Source organism: Melanerpes formicivorus, unplaced genomic scaffold (genome assembly GCF_026170545.1).
Source record: "Melanerpes formicivorus ecotype bairdi unplaced genomic scaffold, bMelFor1.0.p_v2 SCAF_124, whole genome shotgun sequence".
Classification (NCBI taxonomy): domain Eukaryota; kingdom Metazoa; phylum Chordata; class Aves; order Piciformes; family Picidae; genus Melanerpes; species Melanerpes formicivorus.
Genome location: NW_027142476.1, coordinates 929658 through 949744, shown reverse-complemented (window position 1 = coordinate 949744; position 20087 = coordinate 929658). Strand labels below are relative to the sequence as shown.

General features: G+C 51.2%; 1 protein-coding gene across 1 annotated transcript in view; it reads right to left on the bottom strand.

The window, feature by feature from the left end:
* LAMA2 (laminin subunit alpha 2) overlaps positions 1 to 20087 on the bottom strand; it is a 252291-nt gene that overhangs the window by 197294 nt on the left and 34910 nt on the right. The window contains 3 exon segments of the mRNA XM_068167889.1: positions 2405 to 2616; positions 10236 to 10322; positions 19464 to 19591. Coding sequence (XP_068023990.1) covers positions 2405 to 2616; positions 10236 to 10322; positions 19464 to 19591 — 427 coding nt within the window.

The following is a 20087-nucleotide window of genomic DNA, read 5'->3' as shown; positions in this document are numbered from 1 at the left end:
CAGGCTAAGCAACCCCAGCTCCCTCAGCCTCTCCTCACAGGGCTGTGCTCAAGACCCCTCCCCAGCCTCCTTGCCCTTCTCCGGACACCTTCAAGTCTCTCAATGTCCTTCTTCAACTGAGGAGCCCAGAACTGGACACAGGACTCAAGGTGTGGCCTCAGCAGTGCTGAGCACAGGGCAGAAGGACTTCCCTGCTCCTGCTGCTATGGAAGTCAGGGTGTGCAATGTCTAACATGATTTAAAGAGAAGTGTATTTCATAGCTTCCAGTAGCTTGTCACCACTCCTGAGCCAGCAGACTCTCGCTTTGAGCATTTCTCCAGTGGTGGCAGCTGCCTGAGGAAGAGATGTAATGGGAGGAAAGCTCTGAAAACATACAGTGTAAAAAAAGAGATATGAAAAATAAATACCTATTTCATGTGGAATTAGAAACTGGGCTTTGGTTGTTAGTCTGCCTGACAAGGAGAGCCCCTAATGTATTCCTAGCCCTGTGCTCATGGTTACCTTGTGCTCATCAGCTCCCTGCCTTTCATCTGGGTTTCCCTTTTTGCATATGATTTTTGTGTTTCCTTTGCAGGCTTCCACCAAGTTTGCCCTGCAGCTACAATATCAGAGGGCCTGTGCCTCCTCCTTGGCTGTTTTCAATTTCATTCCTTATTAAGAAGCCCAATCCAAGAGGATTGCCAAGCAGGAGTTTGGCTTGCAAATTATGGTTTGAAATGCTGCTTTGCTCTCTCTCTGTGCACTGCTCTTCTCCTCTGCTTTAACCCTTTCAGGTGGCAATACCAGGTGGCAATCTCCCCATTTCTTCATGTGTCTGTGCAAAATCATAGAATCACAGAACTGTCAGAGCTGGAAGGCACCTCAAGGATCATCCACTTCCAATCCCCCTGCCACAGGCAGGGACACCTCACACTACTGCATGGTTTAGTTGTCAGGAGGTGTTAGGTATTAGGTCACAGGTTGGACTCGATGATCTCTGAGGTCTTTTCCAACCTGGTTGATTCTATGACTCTGTGATTCTGTGCTCATCTATGGCACTTGGAGGAGGACCACAAAGATGACCAGAGGACTGGAGCACCTTCCCTGTGGGGATAGGCTGGGAGAGTTGGGGCTGCTCAGCCTGGAGAAGAGAAGGTCCAGGAATACCTTAGAGCAGCCTTCCAGTACCTGAAGGGGGCTACAGGGGAGCTGAGGAGGGATATTTGACAAGGGCTGGGAGTGACAGGATGAAGGGCAATGACTTAAAGCTGAAAAGAGGGGGGATTGAGACTGGAGATGAGGAAGAAATCACAGGATCAGAGGATGTTAGGGGTTTGAAGGAACCTCCAAAGATCATTGAGTCCAAGTCCCTTGCCAGAGCAGGAACATAATCTAGCACAGGTCACACAGGAATGTGTTCAGATGGGTCTTGAAAGTCTCCAGAGAAGGAGATTCCAGAACCCCTCTGGGGAACCTGTTCCAGTGCTCTGTGACCCTCACAGTGAAGAAGTCCTTCCTCATGTTGTTCCTCCTATGCTGGAGTTTATCAAACACTTTGGGACATGGCTTAGTGGCCATGGTGCTGCTGGGTTGATGGTTGGACTCAATGATCCTAGAGGTCTTTTCCAACCCAAACAATTCTAAGTAGAACAGTGTGGTTAGTAGAGGGGTAAGTACACAGCAACATTCTCCTGCTCCCACATCCAGAGGCACAGCCTCCCTCTAGGGAGCATGGTTCTGGACAGCTCAACCCCGTCAGGAGTTCATGACAGCAGTGTGCCCAGGTGGCCAAGAGGGCCAATGGCATCCTGGCCTGCATCAGGAAGAGTGTGGCCAGCAGGAGCAGGGAGGTCATTCTGCCCTGTGCTCTGCACTGGTTAGGCCACACCTGGAGTCCTGTGTCCAGTTCTGGGCTCCTCAGTTTAAGAAGGACATTGAGAGACTTGAAGGTGTGCAGAGAAGGGCAAGGAGGCTGGGGAGGGGTCTGGAGCACAGCCCTGTGAGGAGAGGCTGAGGGAGCTGGGGTTGCTTAGCTTGGAGGAGGCTCAGGGGTGACCTCATTGCCCTCTACAACTACCTGAAAGGTGGTTGTAGCTGGGAAGGGATTGGTCTCTTCTCCCAGGCAGCCAGCAGCAGAACAAGAGGACACAGTCTCAAGCTGTGCCAGGGGAGGTTTAGGCTGGAGGTGAGGAGAAAGTTCTTCCCAGAGAGAGTTGTTAGCCATTGGAATGTGCTGCCCAGGGAGGTGGTGGAGTCCCCATCCCTGGGGGTGTTCAAGAGGGGATTGGATGTGGCACTTGGTGCCATGGTCTAGTCATGAGGTCTGTGTTGATAGGTTGGACTCGATGATCCTTGAGGTCTCTTCCAGCCTTGGTGATACTGTGATTCTTTGATACTGTGAGACTGTGAGACTGTGATACTTACGCTGACAGCCCCGTGCATCGAGAGCGTCGCCGAAGAATCCGTCAGCACACCTCTCACAGTACTGCCCTGCTGTGCCTGCCTTACACCTCAGACAAGCACCAGACAGGCTGTCACAGCTGCCAGGAATGGAGAAGTCAAGGTTGTCATTACAGGGGCATGGCTGGCACGATCCCCCTGGTATTAGAGGTTGTCCAAAATAGCCTTCTGCACACCTGAGGGGAAAGACAGCACCCGTTAGGACCCTGCAAGAATCCCCTTCTGACAGACAATCCATTCTGTTGCCTCTCTAATCACCAAACATGACCTGATCCTCATTCAAGCATTTTTTTAAGTATCCTTTATTTGTTTGTTTCCCCCCCCATCTCTCCCTCCCTCCTCCCTTTTAACAACACTGCAGCTACAGCACCAGCTGAAACCCTGCCAGCCCTGCTAGCAATTAGATCTCCGTGGCACAAAACTCTTGTCACTGGCACTGAAGAGGAGACAACACACAATAAGAAATCTGTCTGCTGGCACACACCAGAGGAATGCAGGTCCCTGCTAGATGGGCTTTGTGTTTCAGCACATCATGTCTAGATGTCCTGTGCTTGTTTACAAGCAAGCCTGATGTGTTGTTGGGTTGGGTTTTTTTTTTCCCCTCTACCTTAAGAATTTGTTCATAAAGCAATCAATGCATAAAGCTACCAAGATCCTCTTTGGATTGAGGCTTGCCCTGAGCTGCTGCATGGGCAGGTTTGCTTCATTAATGGATTGCTAATCTCTGTGCCTAGGTAGCTAACAAAAAGATTGCTCATCACCACAGGAGCTATGCTGCTTTGTGCTACACCTTCCATATTTCACAGGATCACAGCTCACAGGGTGTCAGGGGCTGGAAGGGACCCAAAGAGATCATCCAGTCCAACCCCCCTGCCAGAGCAGGACCATACAATCCAGCTCAGGTCACACAGGAACACATCCAGACAGGGCTGGGAAGGCTCCAGAGCAGGAGACTCCACAACCTCTCTGGGCAGCCTGCTCCAGGGCTCTGGGACCCTCACAGTGCATAAGTTCCTCCTTGTGTTGAGGTGGAACCTCCTGTGCTGCAGTTTCCATCCATTGCTCCTTGTCCTACCCCAGGGAGCAAGTAAGCAGAGCCTGTCCCTGTCCCCTCCCTCCTGACCCCCAGCCCTCAGATATTTATAAACACTTATTAAATCCCCTCTAGGTCTTCTCTTTTCCAGACTAAACAGCCCCAGGGCTCTCAGCCTCTCCTCCCCAGGCAGTTCTCCAGTCTCTAATCATCCTCATAGCCCTCTGCCTGACCTTTTCCAGCAGATCCCTGTCCCTCCTGAACTGGGGAGCCCAAAGCTGACTGCAGAGATGTTTGAAAAGATCCCCTTTCCCACCTTGCCCACCTGCAGATTCCTGTGAGCACCACGTAAAACAGGTTAGTGAACCTGCCCTAACCAGGGGTGTGCACCTCAAGCCAACCTCTCCTTGGCTCACAGCCCATTTCCCATTGATATTCAGGTCAGCTTCCCCTTCCCATTACATTTGCTCACACTTCACAGCAAAGGCAACTTGCAGAGAGGGAAGGAAAAGAAGAAAAATTGCTCAGCTCCAGCTAATGAAGTTATTCATGTGCAACAAAGATGAGCTCCAATTAGTGTAAAGAAAACAGAAAGCACATAAACCACGCTGCACAAATTGTTTCCTGCTATGTTAAACTTGGTTTGGATCTGTCAATGTGCTGAGCACCAAAGACATCTCAGAGCAGTGCAGAGTGCTTGCTTGGCTTTCACAAGCTCCTGATATTTGGTGTACTCCTCTCATGAGGAGAGGCTGAGGGAGCTGGGGGTGTTCAGCCTGGAGAAGAGGAGGCTCAGGGGGGACCTAATCACACTCTGCAATTACCTGAGGGGAAGTTGTAGTCAGGTAGGGGTCAGGATCTGCTCCCAGACAGCTTGTGACAAGAGGAGAGGGCATGGCCTGAAGCTGTGCCAGGGGAGGGTTAGGTTGGATGTTAGGAAGCACTTCCTCACAGAAAGGGGAATTAGACACTGGGATGTGCTGCCCAGGGAGGTCATGGAGTCCCTGGAGGTGTTTAAGGAAAGCTTGGATGTGGCACTGAGTGCCATGGTCTGTTTGATGTGGTGGTGTTAGGCCATAGGCTGGGCTGGATGGGCTCAGAGCTCTATTGCAGCCTCAATAATTGTGTGATTCTGTACATTGTAAGTCTCCCTGGCTGCACTGGGAACAGCAGAGATTAATGCAGCTGATCCTTCAAGCTCTCCTCTTCCTCTTGTGCCCCACAAGTCAGCACTGATGCAAGGGGTGCTCAGTGCTAGCTGAGTGCTGAATGGTTTAGTGGGAAGGAGAAAGCTCTTCAGAGATGCACTAGAAGGAAATGTGTGCAATTATCTCATTTTACCTCAAATTAAATGAATGATGCATGAAGTTCACCCACACTTTCCCACCTATCATTGGCCTATTTGTGATGGAGCTGCCCCTTGGGCTCTGCTGACCTGTTGGACTTCACTCTCTGTGCATTCTTTTTCCTCTTTCACTTTCATTGAGGGGTTAGCTCAGAACCAACCAGGCTGGAAAAGACCTCAGAGATCATCAGGTCCAACCTAGTACCTAATACCTAACACCTCCTGACAACTAAACCATGGTGTGAATCTTACCAAGCACTTCACAGGAAAAATACTCCAGGGATTTGTGAGATGTGCACTGCTAATCTCTGCTTCTATTGTTAGCAGGAGGCCTTGATAACTCTTTGAATCCCTACCAGTTGAGACTTTGTTAATTAAAATCAGCAAAGCCTGATCCATCACTGAGCTATGTTCTACTTGTAGAGACAAATCATCTCAAACCCAGATGGAAGATTCAAGAAGGGGCCAGTCTCCTCTTAGTGGTGTCCTGTGAAAGGACAAGGGGCAATGGACACAAACTGGTACCCAGGAATTTCCACCTCAGCATGAGGAGAAACTTTTTCACTGTGAGGCTGCTGGAGCCCTGGAGCAGGCTGCCCAGGGAGGTTGTGGAGTCTCTTTCTCTGGAGGTTTTCAAGGCTCATCTGGCTGTGTTCCTGTGTGACCTGCCCTGGGTGAGGCTGCTTTGGTAGGGAGCTTGGACTGGACGATCTCCAGAGGTCCCTTCCAGCCCCCTATCATTCTACAGTTTTATGATCCCATCATCCTGTAAGTGTGCTGGGACCAAAGGACGGACTTTTAACATTCTCATACACCCCTTCTGTAGAGGCAGGAGAGTGTTTGACCTACCTCATACCTCTTGGGAAAGCAAGCAGTGAGCTAAAGGAAGGACTTCAGTCTTACAGTTCAGTCTTTCTCCAGTCTTTCAGTCTGGAGAAGTGAAGGCTGTGAGGTGACCTCATTGTGGCCTTCCAGGATCTGCAGGGGGCTACAAGAAGGCTGGGGAGGGACTGCTCAGGATCTGAGGGAGTGATAGGACTAGGGGGAATGGAATGAAGCTGGAGGTGGGGAGATTCAGGCTGGAGGGGAGGAGGAAGCTCTTCCCCATGAGAGTGGTGAAGCCCTGGAATGGGTTGTGCAGGGAGGTGGTTGGGGCCCTGTCCCTGGAGGTGTTTAAGGCCAGGCTGGATGAGGCTCTGGGCAGCCTGATCTAGTGTGGGGTGTCCCTGCCCATGGCAGGGGGGTTGGGACTGGATGATCCTTGTGGTCCCTTCCAACCCTCAATGATTCTATGATTCTATGACTTAAGTGTAATTTGCTGGGGACAAGGATTGAAGAGGGAAGCTGGCCTTGCTCCACCACCCCAGCACTGTTCATATCTGCAGGTCTTTGGATACAGACTGGGGTCTGAGTGGCTGGAGAGCTCCCAAACAGGGAGGGACCTTAGGGTGCTGATTGACAACTGCCTAAACATGAGCCAGCAGTGTGCCCAGGGGGCCAAGAAGGCCAAGGGCATCCTGGCCTGCATTAGGAAGAGTGTGGCCAGCAGGAGCAGGGAAGTCCTTGTGCCCTGTACTCTGCATTGGTTAGGCCACACCTTGAGTCCTGTGTCCAGTTCTGGGCTCCTCAGTTTAGGAAAGATGTTGACTTGCTGGAAGGTGTCCAGAGGAGGGCAAGGAGGCTGGGGAGGGGTCTGGAGCACAGCCCTGTGAGGAGAGGCTGAGGGAGCTGGGGTTGCTTAGCCTGGAGAAGAGGAGGCTCAGGGGTGACCTCATTGCTCTCTACAACTACCTTAAAGGTGGTTGTAGCCAGGTGGGGGTTGGTCTCTTCTGCCAGGCAGCCAGCACCAGAACAAGAGGACACAGTCTCAAGCTGTGCCAGGGGAAGTTTAGGCTGGAGGTGAGGAGAAAGTTCTTCCCAGAGAGAGTTGTTAGCCATTGGGATGTGCTGCCCAGGGAGGTGGTGGAGTCCCCATCCCTGGAGGTGTTCAAGAGGGGATTGGATGTGGCACTTGGTGCCATGGTCTAGTCATGAGGTCTGTGGTGACAGGTTGGACTCGATGATCTTTGAGGTCTCTCCCACCCTTAGTGATACTGTGATGCTATGAGACTGTGATACTATCACAAGCTGGACCCTGCCGAGCACCGAGCAATTCTGGCAACGTTTTCCTGAAGGGTTGGAGCGGGGGAAAGCAGCAATTTGGATTTTCCTGACATTTCACAACTCAGGTTTAAAAAACCCACATAAATCCATATATATATAAACAACTAACAGCTCTTATCTCCCTGAGGGGCAGAGGATGATTTAGGAGGCTCAAATAGGCGCAGGACTGAGCATGCTTATTTCACGCCGCTTGGTGCTCCGCGATAATTCAGGGCTGCTCAGCTGAAGGAGCACGTGGCTCAGATCACTTGTCACTTTGCAGCTGCTAAACTGAAAGAGAATTTCTTGGACTCTTTGGTTTGTTGGGTTTTTTTTTTGCAGCAATTATGCAGTCACAGTCACTATTAATAGCAGAAGGCAACACCCTTTCTCCTGTGCATTATTCCTGACAGCTCGGGGCATTGCCGAGCAACTTGTTACAATTACAGGCAAACAGGTTTATGAGCGCTGGAATTAAAGCCCTGCTTTCTCTGATTTATCTCTCCTGCTTAGAAGGCTGAGGGCTGATTATTTGCTGCAGGATGTTGCTGTTCAGCAGGGAGCAATCCCTCTAGGCTGTGGCAGTGCTTTTTCCTTACCCTGTGAAAGTTTTTTTTACGGGCAGAACATTTAATAATCTCTCTCTGTGTTTCTCTCTCTCTCTCTCTCATGTATTCTCTGCTGTTTAATCAGGTGTGAGTTCACACAGTGCTCTCCCCTTTAGCTGTGACATGTCCTGATCTATTAACCTCTATTCAGCCACTTCTTTTCACAGGCCCTTCAGGAAGGATTATTATCTCTGAGACCTCCTACCCTTCTGCCAAGTTTGGTTGGAAATGACCTCCGAGTGCAAATGCCATCGCGGGCAGCCCGACAGAGCTGCTCCCAAAGATCACAGCAGCCTCATTTCCTTAGGAAATCAGGCTGCAATCCAAGCCTGCCACTCACTCAGATTTCTCTCCTACTGTACTCCTGTGCTCCACTCAGGGACAGCACTTGCTGCTAATGGAAGCTGTCAATGACCTTGCATTGACAAGCTGCCACCAAAGTGCTCTCGATGTGATTTATTCCTGCCGTCATTAATTTCACAGCCCGCTAGCAGAATGAAGGTGGTGATGCCTTCCAAGACAGACAGGAAAAGGCAGGCAGAAAGAGCAGGCAGCAGGAGCAGCCTCAGTGCTGATGGGAGGGAACAGGTGAGAGCCTGCACTCTCACTTCTGGACAGATATAGCACAAGAGGGGATTTAAAAGGAAGTTGTAAATGTAAATTGGAAAGACAGCTCTCGAGGGTGAGTCACAGCCTACAGCCAGGTTCCTGCTTTTCTCTGGCCTCTCTCTCTTGGTTCCTTCCCACTTTTCCTCACCCCAGCTTGAACACTGCAAGTCTTCATTCAGAAGCCTTGCTTTTCTTCAGGGCTTATGTTGGGAAATGCTGCAAGCAGCCTGTGGAAGTGCCACACACCAAATGCCTCCACAGAAGTGCCATGGTTTCATGCCAGGTGTTATGACAGATACATGCCCTCCTAGCCCCTCTTAAAAAGGTGTCATCTGCAGGGTCACAGAGGACTGGAACCACAGAGACAAAGCCTGTGCTGATTCACCACCACCTCCAAACAACTAGCAGAGGTCCCCTGGCACACTAACTGCTCTGCAAAGCTGTTCCATCTATGTGGAATCTCCAGGCAGGGAAGGCGTGCAGGCATGGTGATGATACTCCCTAGCTGTGTGGTCTCACCTCCCGTGGGAGGGGTTCCTGGGAGCTTAGCACCAGCCTTCTGTTGCCCTTAAATCCTCCACCTGATCCTCTCAGAACAAGAGGATAGGAGAAGGGGAGAGAATTTTCTCCCACAGTACAAACATGTCACTCGGACCTGTCACAGGTAAGCCAGACATATTTATCCAGGTTCTCTTTTCTACAGGCGCTAAAAAAGTGTGGGAAATATTTATTGATGCATTTGACAAAGGAAATACCTTGGTTGGTGCTGTTATTAAAACCTAGCTGGCTCTGCCTCCTCACCACAACGGGAAGAAACTAGAAGCACACAAAAAAGCCAAGTATGACCTGCCCTAGGTGATCCTTCTTTTGGCAGGGGGGGGGACTGGGCTTGATGATCCTCACAGGCCCATTCCAATTCCTACCATTCTGTGCTTCTAGGTGATGAGTTAAAAAGCAATGCAAGCAAACACCTTAGGACAAGAACTGCACTTTGGCTGCATGCTAGCTTTCCCAAACGAGGCATCAGGAATTCCTTGCAGGCCCAGTCAGTTGTTCATTTATTCATCAGGAATTTATAGAATAGAATGGAATAGAATAGAATAGAATAGAATAGAATAGAATAGAATAGAACGGAACGGAACGGAACGGAACGGAACGGAACGGAATGGAATGGAATGGAATGGAATGGAGTAGAATAGAATAGAATAGAATAGAATAGAATAGAATAGAATAGAATAGACCAGGTTGGAAGAGACCTTCAAGATCGAGTCCAACCTATCATCCAACACCACCTGATCAACTAACCCATGGCACCAAGCACCCTGTCAAGTCTCCTCCTGAACACCTCCAGTGATGGTGACTCCACCACCTCCCCAGGCAGCCCATCCCAATGGGCAATCACTCTCTCTGTGTAAAACTTCCTCCTGACCTCCAGCCTGAACCTCCCCTGGCGCAGCCTGAGACTGTGTCCTCTTGTTCTGCTTCTGGCTGCCTAGGAGAAGAGACCAACCTCTGCCTGTCTACAACCTCCCTTCAGGTAGTTGTAGACAGCAAGAAGGTCTTCCCTGAGTCTCCTCCTCTCCAGGCTAAGCAACCCCAGCTCCCTCAGCCTCTCCTCACAGGGCTGTGTTCCAAGCCCCTCACCAACTTTGTTGCCCTTCACCAAGCTCTAAAACATTCAACAGACAAAAAGGAGGGGGAGGAAAAAAATATCAAAAAGGACAAAATAATGGTTAAAAAATATATACATCTCTCAGAAGGGTGAGAGAGAAGCTAGATTCAAAGCATTTTATTTTGAAGAGGCTCTTCCCAGCAAACGCTGCTTGGGAAGCAGATGTTGCTCATGGAAGCCCTGCACTACACCACAGAGCACTAGGAAGAAGCACTAAAGGGATGCAAAAGGCATGGACAGGGCATCAGAGGAAGGAATTTCTTCAGGGGGTTTCAGGACACAGGGATGGGGACAAGAAGAGGGTGCAAGGAAAGGGAGCAGCACTTGCATGCAGGCAATGCTTCTGCTTCAGCCCTCAGGTGGGTAACAGCTCGGTGCTCGCTTACCTTTCGCAGCGTGCTCCCACGTACCCCGCTGGGCATTCGTCGCACAGCAGCCCCCGACTTCGGTCAAAGTGGCAGGTGGGGCTAAAGCTGTGGTGGTGGTGTCGGGCAAGAAGAGGGACAAAGAAGAAACACAAAGAGAGGATCGTTAGCGGCATAGCTCTCCTCCCGCTCCAGAGGTCGTTCATTTGCAACCCAGCGCCCGGGAGAGGGGATTCCCGTCTAGGACATGGGGCTGAAGTTGAACTCCAGCAAGCAGAACTGGGAATGACTTTGCTATTTCTGCCCCGCTGAATATAGAGGCATGGGTGGCAGCATCCCAGCAGACCTGAGCCTGCCACCGGGCGGTGTGGAGAGCACTAGGAGGCTGGAATGTACAGCTGCTTGTTTGTGCCCCCGAGGGGCTGGCGACACAGAATGCGGCCCCTAGATAAATCGTCCTGAAGGACAACCGATGTGAATGCTCCGTTAACGTGGCGTGGAACTGGCCGTGAAAGGAGCCCCGGGAACACGAACGGGGAGGAGCAAAAGGGAAAGAGCTGGGGCGGCTTCACAGGGTGCCAATGACCTCCAGCAGCAGGCCAGGCAGGCACACTGAGGTTTAAGAATAGCTTCCAGACTAGAAAGCTTTACTTCTTTGCTATGCTCGACTTATTTTTAGCTCTTCTTCATTACTAGGGGTGCTGCAGCCTTCTGCAAGCTCCACCTCTCCATGTCCCTGTTCAACTGATCTGTGCTCCTTCAGCGCTGAGCATTCTGCTCTCTCTAATCTTCCTCCCTTAGCACATCCCTGTGAGGAAGCCATCCAGAGGACACTGCTCAGGAGAGGTATCTGCTCCTCTCCCCTTGTGGAACGATGCTGGGAAACAGGGACAGGCAGGCACCTGCACAGGGCCTCAAGTAAAGGAGGCTTTCCATTCTGGCCAAGCAAAGAGGAAACTGGGGGGGAAGGAAATAGGAAAAAAAGGGGTGGGATGAGGAGAGGAGAGGAGAGGAGAGGAGAGGAGAGGAGAGGAGAGGAGAGGAGAGGAGAGGAGAGGAGAGGAGAGGAGAGGAGAGGAGAGGAGAGGAGAGGAGAGGAGAGGAGAGGAGAGGAGGGGAGAGGAGGGGAGAGGAGGGGAGGGGAGGGGAGGGGAGGGGAGGGGAGGGGAGGGGAGGGGAGGGGAGGGGAGGGGAGGGGAGGGGAGAGGAGAGGAGAGGAGAGGAGAGGAGAGGAGAGGAGAGGAGAGGAGAGGAGAGGAGAGGAGAGGAGAGGAGAGGAGAGGAGAGGAGAGGAGAGGAGAGGAGAGGAGAGGAGAGGAGAGGAGAGGAGAGGAGAGGAGAGGAGAGGAGAGGAGAGGAGAGGAGAGGAGAGGAGAGGAGAGGAGAGGAGAGGAGAGGAGAGGAGAGGAGAGGAGAGGAGAGGAGAGGAGAGGAGAGGAGAGGAGAGGAGAGGAGAGGAGAGGAGAGGAGAGGAGAGGAGAGGAGAGGAGAGGAGAGGAGAGGAGAGGAGAGGAGAGGAGAGGAGAGGAGAGGAGAGGAGAGGAGAGGAGAGGAGAGGAGAGGAGAGGAGAGGAGAGGAGAGGAGAGGAGAGGAGAGGAGAGGAGAGGAGAGGAGAGGAGAGGAGAGGAGAGGAGAGGAGAGGAGAGGAGAGGAGAGGAGAGGAGAGGAGAGGAGAGGAGGCAAAAAAGGACTGGGTGCAGGTGTATAATTGAGTGACTCTTCAGGCCAGTTAAACAAAACACCTACTTGAAAAGAAGACACTGAAACATATCTTTGTCATCTTTAGGAAGATGCAAGTAGGGAAGGAATATCACTGCTCTAACAAAGACTCAGGAGGAAGGCATATTCCAGGTAAAGCTTCATGTTACAATAACAGCAACCAGACACCATTTGACCTTGGATAAACTAAAGCAGGATATAACAGGAACGTTTCTGGGCTGTAATAGGCACTAGGAAGGGAGAAAAGCTCCATGAGGCTCATGTAACTTGATTACCTGCTGGACCCCACTTCTTATCTGAAGATATGACCTCAGTTACTCTTGATATTGTCTCTGGTATTGATTCTTTCCAATTATAACTAATCTGCCTGTGACAGGGCAAGTTATCCCACAGACATAGAATCCTAGAATTGTCAGGGCTGGAAGGGAGCTCCAGGCTCAGCCAGTCCCAACCCCCTGCCATGGGCAGGGACACCTCACACCACAGCAGGTTGCTCACAGCCACATCCAGCCTGGCTGCTAACACCTCCAGGCAGGAGGCTTCCACCACCTCCCTGGGCAACCTGTGCCAGGCTCTCACCACCCTCATGGGGAACAACTTCTTCCTACCATCCTTCTTCCTACCATCAAAGGGATCAGGAAGAAAACTGTGGGAAGGACAGGTCCAGCAAGCACAGACAGGTACTGGAATTTTCCTCTTCCCCATGGCTTCCTTTGGCAATGTCAAGAATGGATTCATGAGTGCCTGGGAAGCCAGTTGAAGAAACAATAATTGTTCCTTCTATTTTTACATAGCAAGGAAAGCAATTTTCAACTGAGGCACACATTAGCATTGATTCTAATCAGCAGCAGCTGACTTCTTTCAAAGAAGCTCCTGCTTGGCAGTCCCAGCCTCACTCTTTCTAAAAGCTACAGGGGAAACTTTGTGGAGATGCTATCACAGCTCATCAAAGCATGGCACAAGATTGATTTCCACCACAGTTCCATCAGCAGCTCTGAACTCTGCTCCATGCATTTAACAGGCAGCAGTAATTAAGGTCTTATTATTACTGAGCAATACTAATTAAAGGAGGCATCTCCTTGTTTTAAGGGTTAATGCTCAGCCCTATCATGCTTTGGTTCTTTCTTTGACTTGATACTCAGTCTGTATCTCCACATTAAGTCATAGAATCACAGAATTGTCAGGGCTGGAAGGGAGCTCAAGGCTCAGCCAGTTCCAACCCCCTGCCATGGGCAGGGACACCTCACACTACAGCAGGTTGCTCACAGCCACAGCCAGCCTGGCTGCAAACACCTCCAGGCAGGAGGCTTCCACCACCTCCCTGGGCAACCTGTGCCAGGCTCTCACCACCCTCCTGGGGAACAACTTCTTCCTCACAGCCAATCTCAATCTCCCCATTTCTAGTTCTGCTCCATCCCCCCCAGTCCTATCCCTCCCTGACACCCTCAAAAGTCCCTCCCCAGCTTTCTTGCAGCCCCCTGCAGATCCTGGAAGGCCACAATTAGTTCTCCTCTCCAGCCTGCAACCCCAACTCCCTCAGTCTGTCCTCACAGCAGAGCAGCTCCAGCCCTCTGCTCCTCCTCCTGGCCCTTCTCTGGACACCTTCCAGCACCTCCAGATCCTTCTTGCAACAGAGGCTCCAGAACTGGACACAAAATTTTCCATCTACACCATAAAGGCAGAATGAGAGAGCATGGTGGGAAAAGCAGAGCTTAACTCCCCGTTATTTGGCATCTCATTACTCCCTGCTGATCAGTATCAGTGAACACTGTCTCAAAACAAGCTTCAAAAAAACCTTAGGACCTCTTGTCCTGGTGGACAAGAAGTTCTCCATGGGACAGCAATGTGTCCTTGTGATCAAGAAGCCAAATGGGCTCCTGTGGTGCATTAAGAGCAGTGTGGCCAGCAGGTCAAGGGAGGTTCTCCTCCCCCTCTACTCTGCCCTGGTAAGAGCAGATCTGCAATGCTGTATCCAGTTCTGGGCTCCCCAGCTCAAGGGGGACAGGGATAGACTGGAGAGAGTCCAGTGGAGGCTGCAAGGATGCTGAAGGGCCTGGAACATCTGTGTGAGGAGGAGAGGCTGAGAGCCCTGGGGCTGTTGAGCTGGAGAAGAGAAGGCTGAGAGGGATCTGATCAATGGTTACAAATACCTGAGGGGTGGGGGGCAGGAAGGGGCCAGGCTCTGGGCAGTGGTGTCCTGGGATAGGACAAGAGGCAATGGACACAAACTGGAACCCAGGAGGTTCCACCCCAACATAAGGAGAAACTTCTTTGGTGTGAGGCTGCTGAGCCCTGGAGCAGGCTGCCCAGAGAGGTTGTGGAGTCTCCTGCTCTGGAGCATTTCAAAACCATCCTGAATGTGTTCTGTGTGACCTGCCCTGGGTGACTCTGCTCTGGCAGGGGGTTGGACTGGATGATCTCTGGAGGTCCCTTGCCACCCCTTCCTTTCTGTGATTCCAAGATTGATCATTACTCTTCTCAGTTCTTAAGAAAGTGAAGAACATGAATGCCAGTGAGGACATGGGACGAGTCTGGCTACAGGTGACAGGTCTGTGCTGGGAGACAGAGCTTCCCAAAGGCTTACAAGCACCTTAGAGAAAACATATTCTGGGACTAATCTGTGACTTTACTTAATTCTTCAAGAAAATCTTCTGAGGCCAACCCAAATCCTACCCAAATCCTACACATTGGCCACAACAACCCCAGGCAGTGCCACAGGCTGGGGTCAGAGTGGCTGAGAGCAGCCAGGCAGAGAGGGACCTGGGGGTAGTGGTTGACAGCAGCTGAACACGAGCCAGCAGTGTGCCCAGGGGGCCAAGAAGGCCAAGGGCATCCTGGCCTGCATCAGGAAGAGTGTGGCCAGCAGGAGCAGGGAAGTCCTTGTGCCTTGTGCTCAGCACTGCTTAGGCCACACCTTGAGTCCTGTGTCCAGTTCTGGGTTCCTCAGGTCAAGAAGGACATTGAGAGACTTGAAGGTGTCCAGAGAAGGGCAAGGAGGCTGGGGAGGGGTCTGGAGCACAGCCCTGTGAGGAGAGGCTGAGGGAGCTGGGGTTGCTTAGCCTGGAGAAGAGGAGGCTCAGGGGAGACCTTCTTGCTCTCTGCAACTCCCTGCAGGGAGTTTGTAGCCAGGTGGGGGTTGGTCTCTTCTCCCAGGCAGCCAGCAGCAGAACAAGAGGCCACAGTCTCAAGCTGTGCCACGGGAGGTTTAGGCTGGAGGTGAGGAGAAAGTTCTTCCCAGAAAGAGTTGTTGGCCACTGGAATGTGCTGCCCAGGGAGGTGGTAGAGTCACCATCACTGGAGGTACTTAAAAATAGACTGGATGAGGCCCTTGGTGCCATGGTTTAGTTGATCAGATGGTGCTGGGGGATAGGCTGGACTTGCTGATCTGAAAGGCCTTTTCCAACCTGGTTAATTCCGTGCCACAAGTTTACTTGTGACCTTCCCAGGCTGAGTGAGACATCTTCAGTCCCCCTTGCAGTGCTGTAACATTCCTGTCAGGGTCTTTATTACCCATATTAAGTTTATTGCCACTTCAAGGGAAAAGTGGTAATTATCCCAGACATCTACAGCTGGTAGGAGGAATTACATAGTGGTGTGTCTGATCATTTCTAGGGGAAAAAAAAACCAGTTTATTGGAAACTCCTTAAAGACTAAGAATGTCAGAACAGTTTGTGAGAGTGATGCATTAATGAGGAGAGGTAAGATGAAGAAGTCAAGTGAGCATTACATATGACATCCCTAATAACCACTGATCTCATTTGCATCAGACAAGAGCCAATATGCAGATACCAGCACAAAGAGGAAAAGACAGCTCAGGAGGACTCAGAAGTCCACCTTACACAACTTGATTTTAGTTTCCTGGCTTGGCCAAGCATTTTCTCCTGACATACCATAGAAGCCTGGAGTGCTTTGGGTTGGAAGGGACCTTGAAGAACAGCCAGTTCCAACCCCTGGCTGCCAAGGGCAGGGACACCTCCCACCAGCCCAGGTTGCTCAGAGCCTCATCCAGCCTGGGATGGGGACGTCCACTGCCTCTCCACAGGGCAACCTCTGCCAGTGTCTCACCACCTTCACTAGAAACAATGTCTTCCTCATCTCCACTCTCAATCTCCCCTCTCCCAGCTCAAAGCCATTGTCCCTCATCCTGTCACTCCCAGCCCTTGTCACAAGTCCCTCCCCAGCTCTCCTATACCCCCTTCAAGTACTGCAAGGCTGCTCTAAGAGGTCTCCCAGAGCCTTCTCTTCTCCAGGCTGAATAGAATCATAGAATCATAGAATCACAGAATCATAGAATCAATAAGGTTGGAAGAGACCTCAAAGATCATCAAGTCCAAGCTGTCACCCAACACCTCATGGCTACTAGACCAAGTGCCAAGTACAATCCCCTCTTGAACACATCCAGGGACCCCTTCCCAGCCTCCTTGTCCTTCTCTGGACACATTCAAGTGTCTCAATGTCCTTCTTAAATTGAGGGGCCCAGAACTGGACACAGTTAACCCCAACTCTTTTCAGCCTGCCCCCATAGCAGAGGTTCTCCAGCCCTCTGACTGTCTTCATGACCTGTTGTGGACCCTCTCCAGCAGTTCCAAGTAATTCTTGTGCTGAGGGGCCCCAGGTGGGGTCTCACCAGAGAGGAGGGGCAGATTCCCCTCCCTTGTCCTGCTGGTCACACTGCTTTGGGTGCAGTCCAGGACTTAGTTGCCTCCTGGGCTCCAAGTGCACACTGCCAGCTCATGGTGATTTTTTTCACCATCAGACACCTCCAGATACTTAGTATGTGAAAGAAGAGGCCATCAGAGGAGCCATGCCTGAGCAGCAGGCACAATGAGCCCATGTCTACCTCATAAAACCAGCTGCAGAGCTGTGAAAACAGGAAGGCAGGCTCCCATGGGACAACCTCCTGGAGTTTCTGCTGATAAGAGGTTAGCTTATTCCTGCTCTGATCAGTGCAATTTGAACAGGACACAATGCACTGCAAGCAAACAGAGTTAGCCTGAAGTGGGTAAGAGCAAATCTGGCTCAGATTTGCTTATGGTGGCCCTTACATGGTGGCCACTGTGCCTTATGGTGGCCCTCTGCCCTTCAGATGATAGGATAGAATAGAATAGAATAGAATAGAATAGAATAGAATAGAATAGAATAGAATAGAATAGAATAGAATAGGATAGGATAGAATAGGATAGGATAGGATAGGATAGGATAGGATAGGATAGGATAGGATAGGATAGGATAGGATAGGATGGGATAGGATAGGATAGGATAGGATAGGGTAGAGTAGAGTAGGGTAGGGTAGGGTAGGGTAGACCAGGTTGGAAAAGACCTCAGAGATCATCAAGTCCAACCTATCACCCAGCACCATCTAATCAACTCAAACATGGCCCCAAGGGCCTCATCCAGGCTCTCTCTAAACACCTCCAGGGATGATGACTCCACCACCTCCCTGGGCAGCACATTCCAATGGCCAATCTCTCTTGCTGGGAAGCATTTCTTCCTAACATCCAGCCTAAACTTCCCCTGGCACAGCTTGAGACTCTGGCCTCTTGTTCTGGTGCTGGGTGCCTGGGAGAAGAGACCAACCCCCAGCTGGCTACAACCTCCCTGCAGGGAGTTGCAGAGAGCAAGAAGGTCTCCCCTGAGCCTCCTCTTCTCCAGGCTAAGCAACCCCAGCTCCCTCAGCCTCTCCTCACAGGGCTGTGCTCCAGACCCCTCCCCAGCCTCCTTGCCCTTCTCTGGACACCTTCAAGTCTCTCAATGTCCTTCTTGAGCTGAGGAGCCCAGAACTGGACACAGGACTCAAGGTGTGGCCTAAGCAGTGCTGAGCACAGGGCACAAGGACTTCCCTGCTCCTGCTGGCCACACTCTTCCTGATGCAGGCCAGGATGCCCTTGGCCTTCTTCGCCACCTGGGCACACTGCTGGCTCATGCTCATCTTCTGTCAACCACTACCCCCAGGTCCCTCTCTGCCTGGCTGCTCTCAGCCACTCTGACCCCAGCCTGTAGCACTGCCTGGGGTTGCTGTGGCCAATGTGCAGCACCTGGCACTTGGATGTGTTCAATCTCCTGCCCTTGGACTCCGCCCATCTGTCCAGCCTGGCAAGGTCCCTCTGCTCAAGGCCACTCCCCACCCTTGCTGCCCTTAACATTATCACTGACTATTGACCCAAAAGGCAAAGTAAAAGCAGGAGGAGTCCCTATTTTATCTGACCAATACAACTGGGTTTTAAACTCAGTCATGGAAAAAAAATCCCACATATCCAATCTGTAATTTCAGCTTTAAAACTGGGACTGACTGCCCTTGAGTGGGACCCAAAAAAGCAAACCCTAGCTATTGGTTCAAAGAGCAATCATCCCAGGGCTGTTCTTTCTAGCCTAGTCTCACCCAGCTTTTGTCTTGATCCTCCAACAACGGCCACAACAACCCCAGGCAGTGCTACAGGCTGGGGTCAGAGTGGCTGAGAGCAGCCAGGCAGAGAGGGACCTGGGGTTGCAGGTCGATGGTAGGCTGAACATGAGCCTGCAGTGTGCCCAGGCAGCCAAGAAGGCCAAGGGCATCCTGGCCTGCATCAGGAAGAGTGTGGCCAGCAGGAGCAGGGAGGTCATTCTGCCCCTGTACACTGCACTGCTTAGGCCACACCTTGAGTCCTGTGTCCAGTTCTGGGCTCCTCAGTTTAGGAAGGAGGTTGACTTGCTGGAAGGTGTCCAGAGAAGGGCAACAAAGTTGGTGAGGGGCTTGGAGCACAGCCCTGTGAGGAGAGGCTGAGGGAGCTGGGGTTGCTTAGCCTGGAGAAGAGGAGGCTCAGGGGTGACTTCATTGCTCTCTCCAACTCCCTGAAGGGAGGTTGTAGCCAGGTGGGGGTTGGTCTCTTCTCCCAGGCAATCAGCACCAGAACAAGAGGACACAGTCTCAAGCTGCACCAGGGGAGGTTTAGACTGGATGTTAGGAAGAAGTTCTACACAGAGAGAGTGATTGGCCATTGGAATGTGCTGCCTGGGGAGGTGGTGGAGTCCCCATCACTGGAGGTGTTTAGGAGGAGACTTGCTGGGGTGCTTGGTGCCATGGGTTAGTTGATGAGGTGGTGTTGGATGATAGGTTGGACGCGATGATCTTGATGATCTCTTCCAACCTGGTCTATTCTATTCTATTTTATGCTATACTATGCTATGCTTCTATGCTATGCTTCTATTCTATTCTATTCTATTCTATTCTATTCTATTCTATTCTATTCTATTCTATTCTATTCTATTCTATTCTATTCTATTCTATTCTATTCTATTCTATTCTATTCCATTCCATTCCATTCCATTCCATTCCTTTCCATTCTATTCTATTCTATTCTATTCTATTTTCTCCTGTGAAGCCAAGGACTCTGTACCATGGTAAAAGGAGAAGGAAAGTTTACATTGCAGAAGATAATCTTGGGTAAAAAAACCCCACAAAGCACCTCCAGGGTAAATTGACAAGCAACAATCACAAATGGTCATGCAATTCACCATGAGCAGAAGGGGAACATGCAACAGAGCCACCTTACTTGTTAGAAGGGATGTTTAGGGGGCAGGCACACAGCTGGCAGTCTTCAGCTGTCCCTTTAGTTGGATCACCGTAGAAGCCAGGGAGACATCTGTCACAATACGGACCACCCGTGTTGTGCTTGCAGTCCTAGGGAGAAGAGGAGAGGGACAAACTGACAGTGAGGTGACATACATATGCAAAGTGCTTGAAGAACAGGTTGCCCAGGGAGGTACTTAAGGCCCCAGCCTTGGACAACCTGAAGGTGAGGCTCAAAAGGGCAGCCTGATCTAGTGGTTTGAAATGAGAGCAGAGCAGATTGAGATTGGATGTGAGGAACAAGTTCTGCACCAGGAGGGTGGTGGAACACTGGAACAGGTTGCCCAGGGAGGTGGTTCAGGCCCTATCCCTGGAGATATTCAAGGTGGGGCTGGACAGGGATCTGGGCTGGTCTCTTCTCCCAGGCACCCAGCAGCAGAACAAGAGGACACAGTCTCAAGCTGTGCCAGGGGAGGTTTAGACTGGATGTGAGGAGAAAGTTCTTCCCAGAGGGAGTTGTTAGCAGTTAGAATGAGCTGCCCAGGGAGGTGGTGGAGTCTCCATCCCTGGAGGTGCTGCAGAGGGGATTGGATGTGGCACTTGGAGC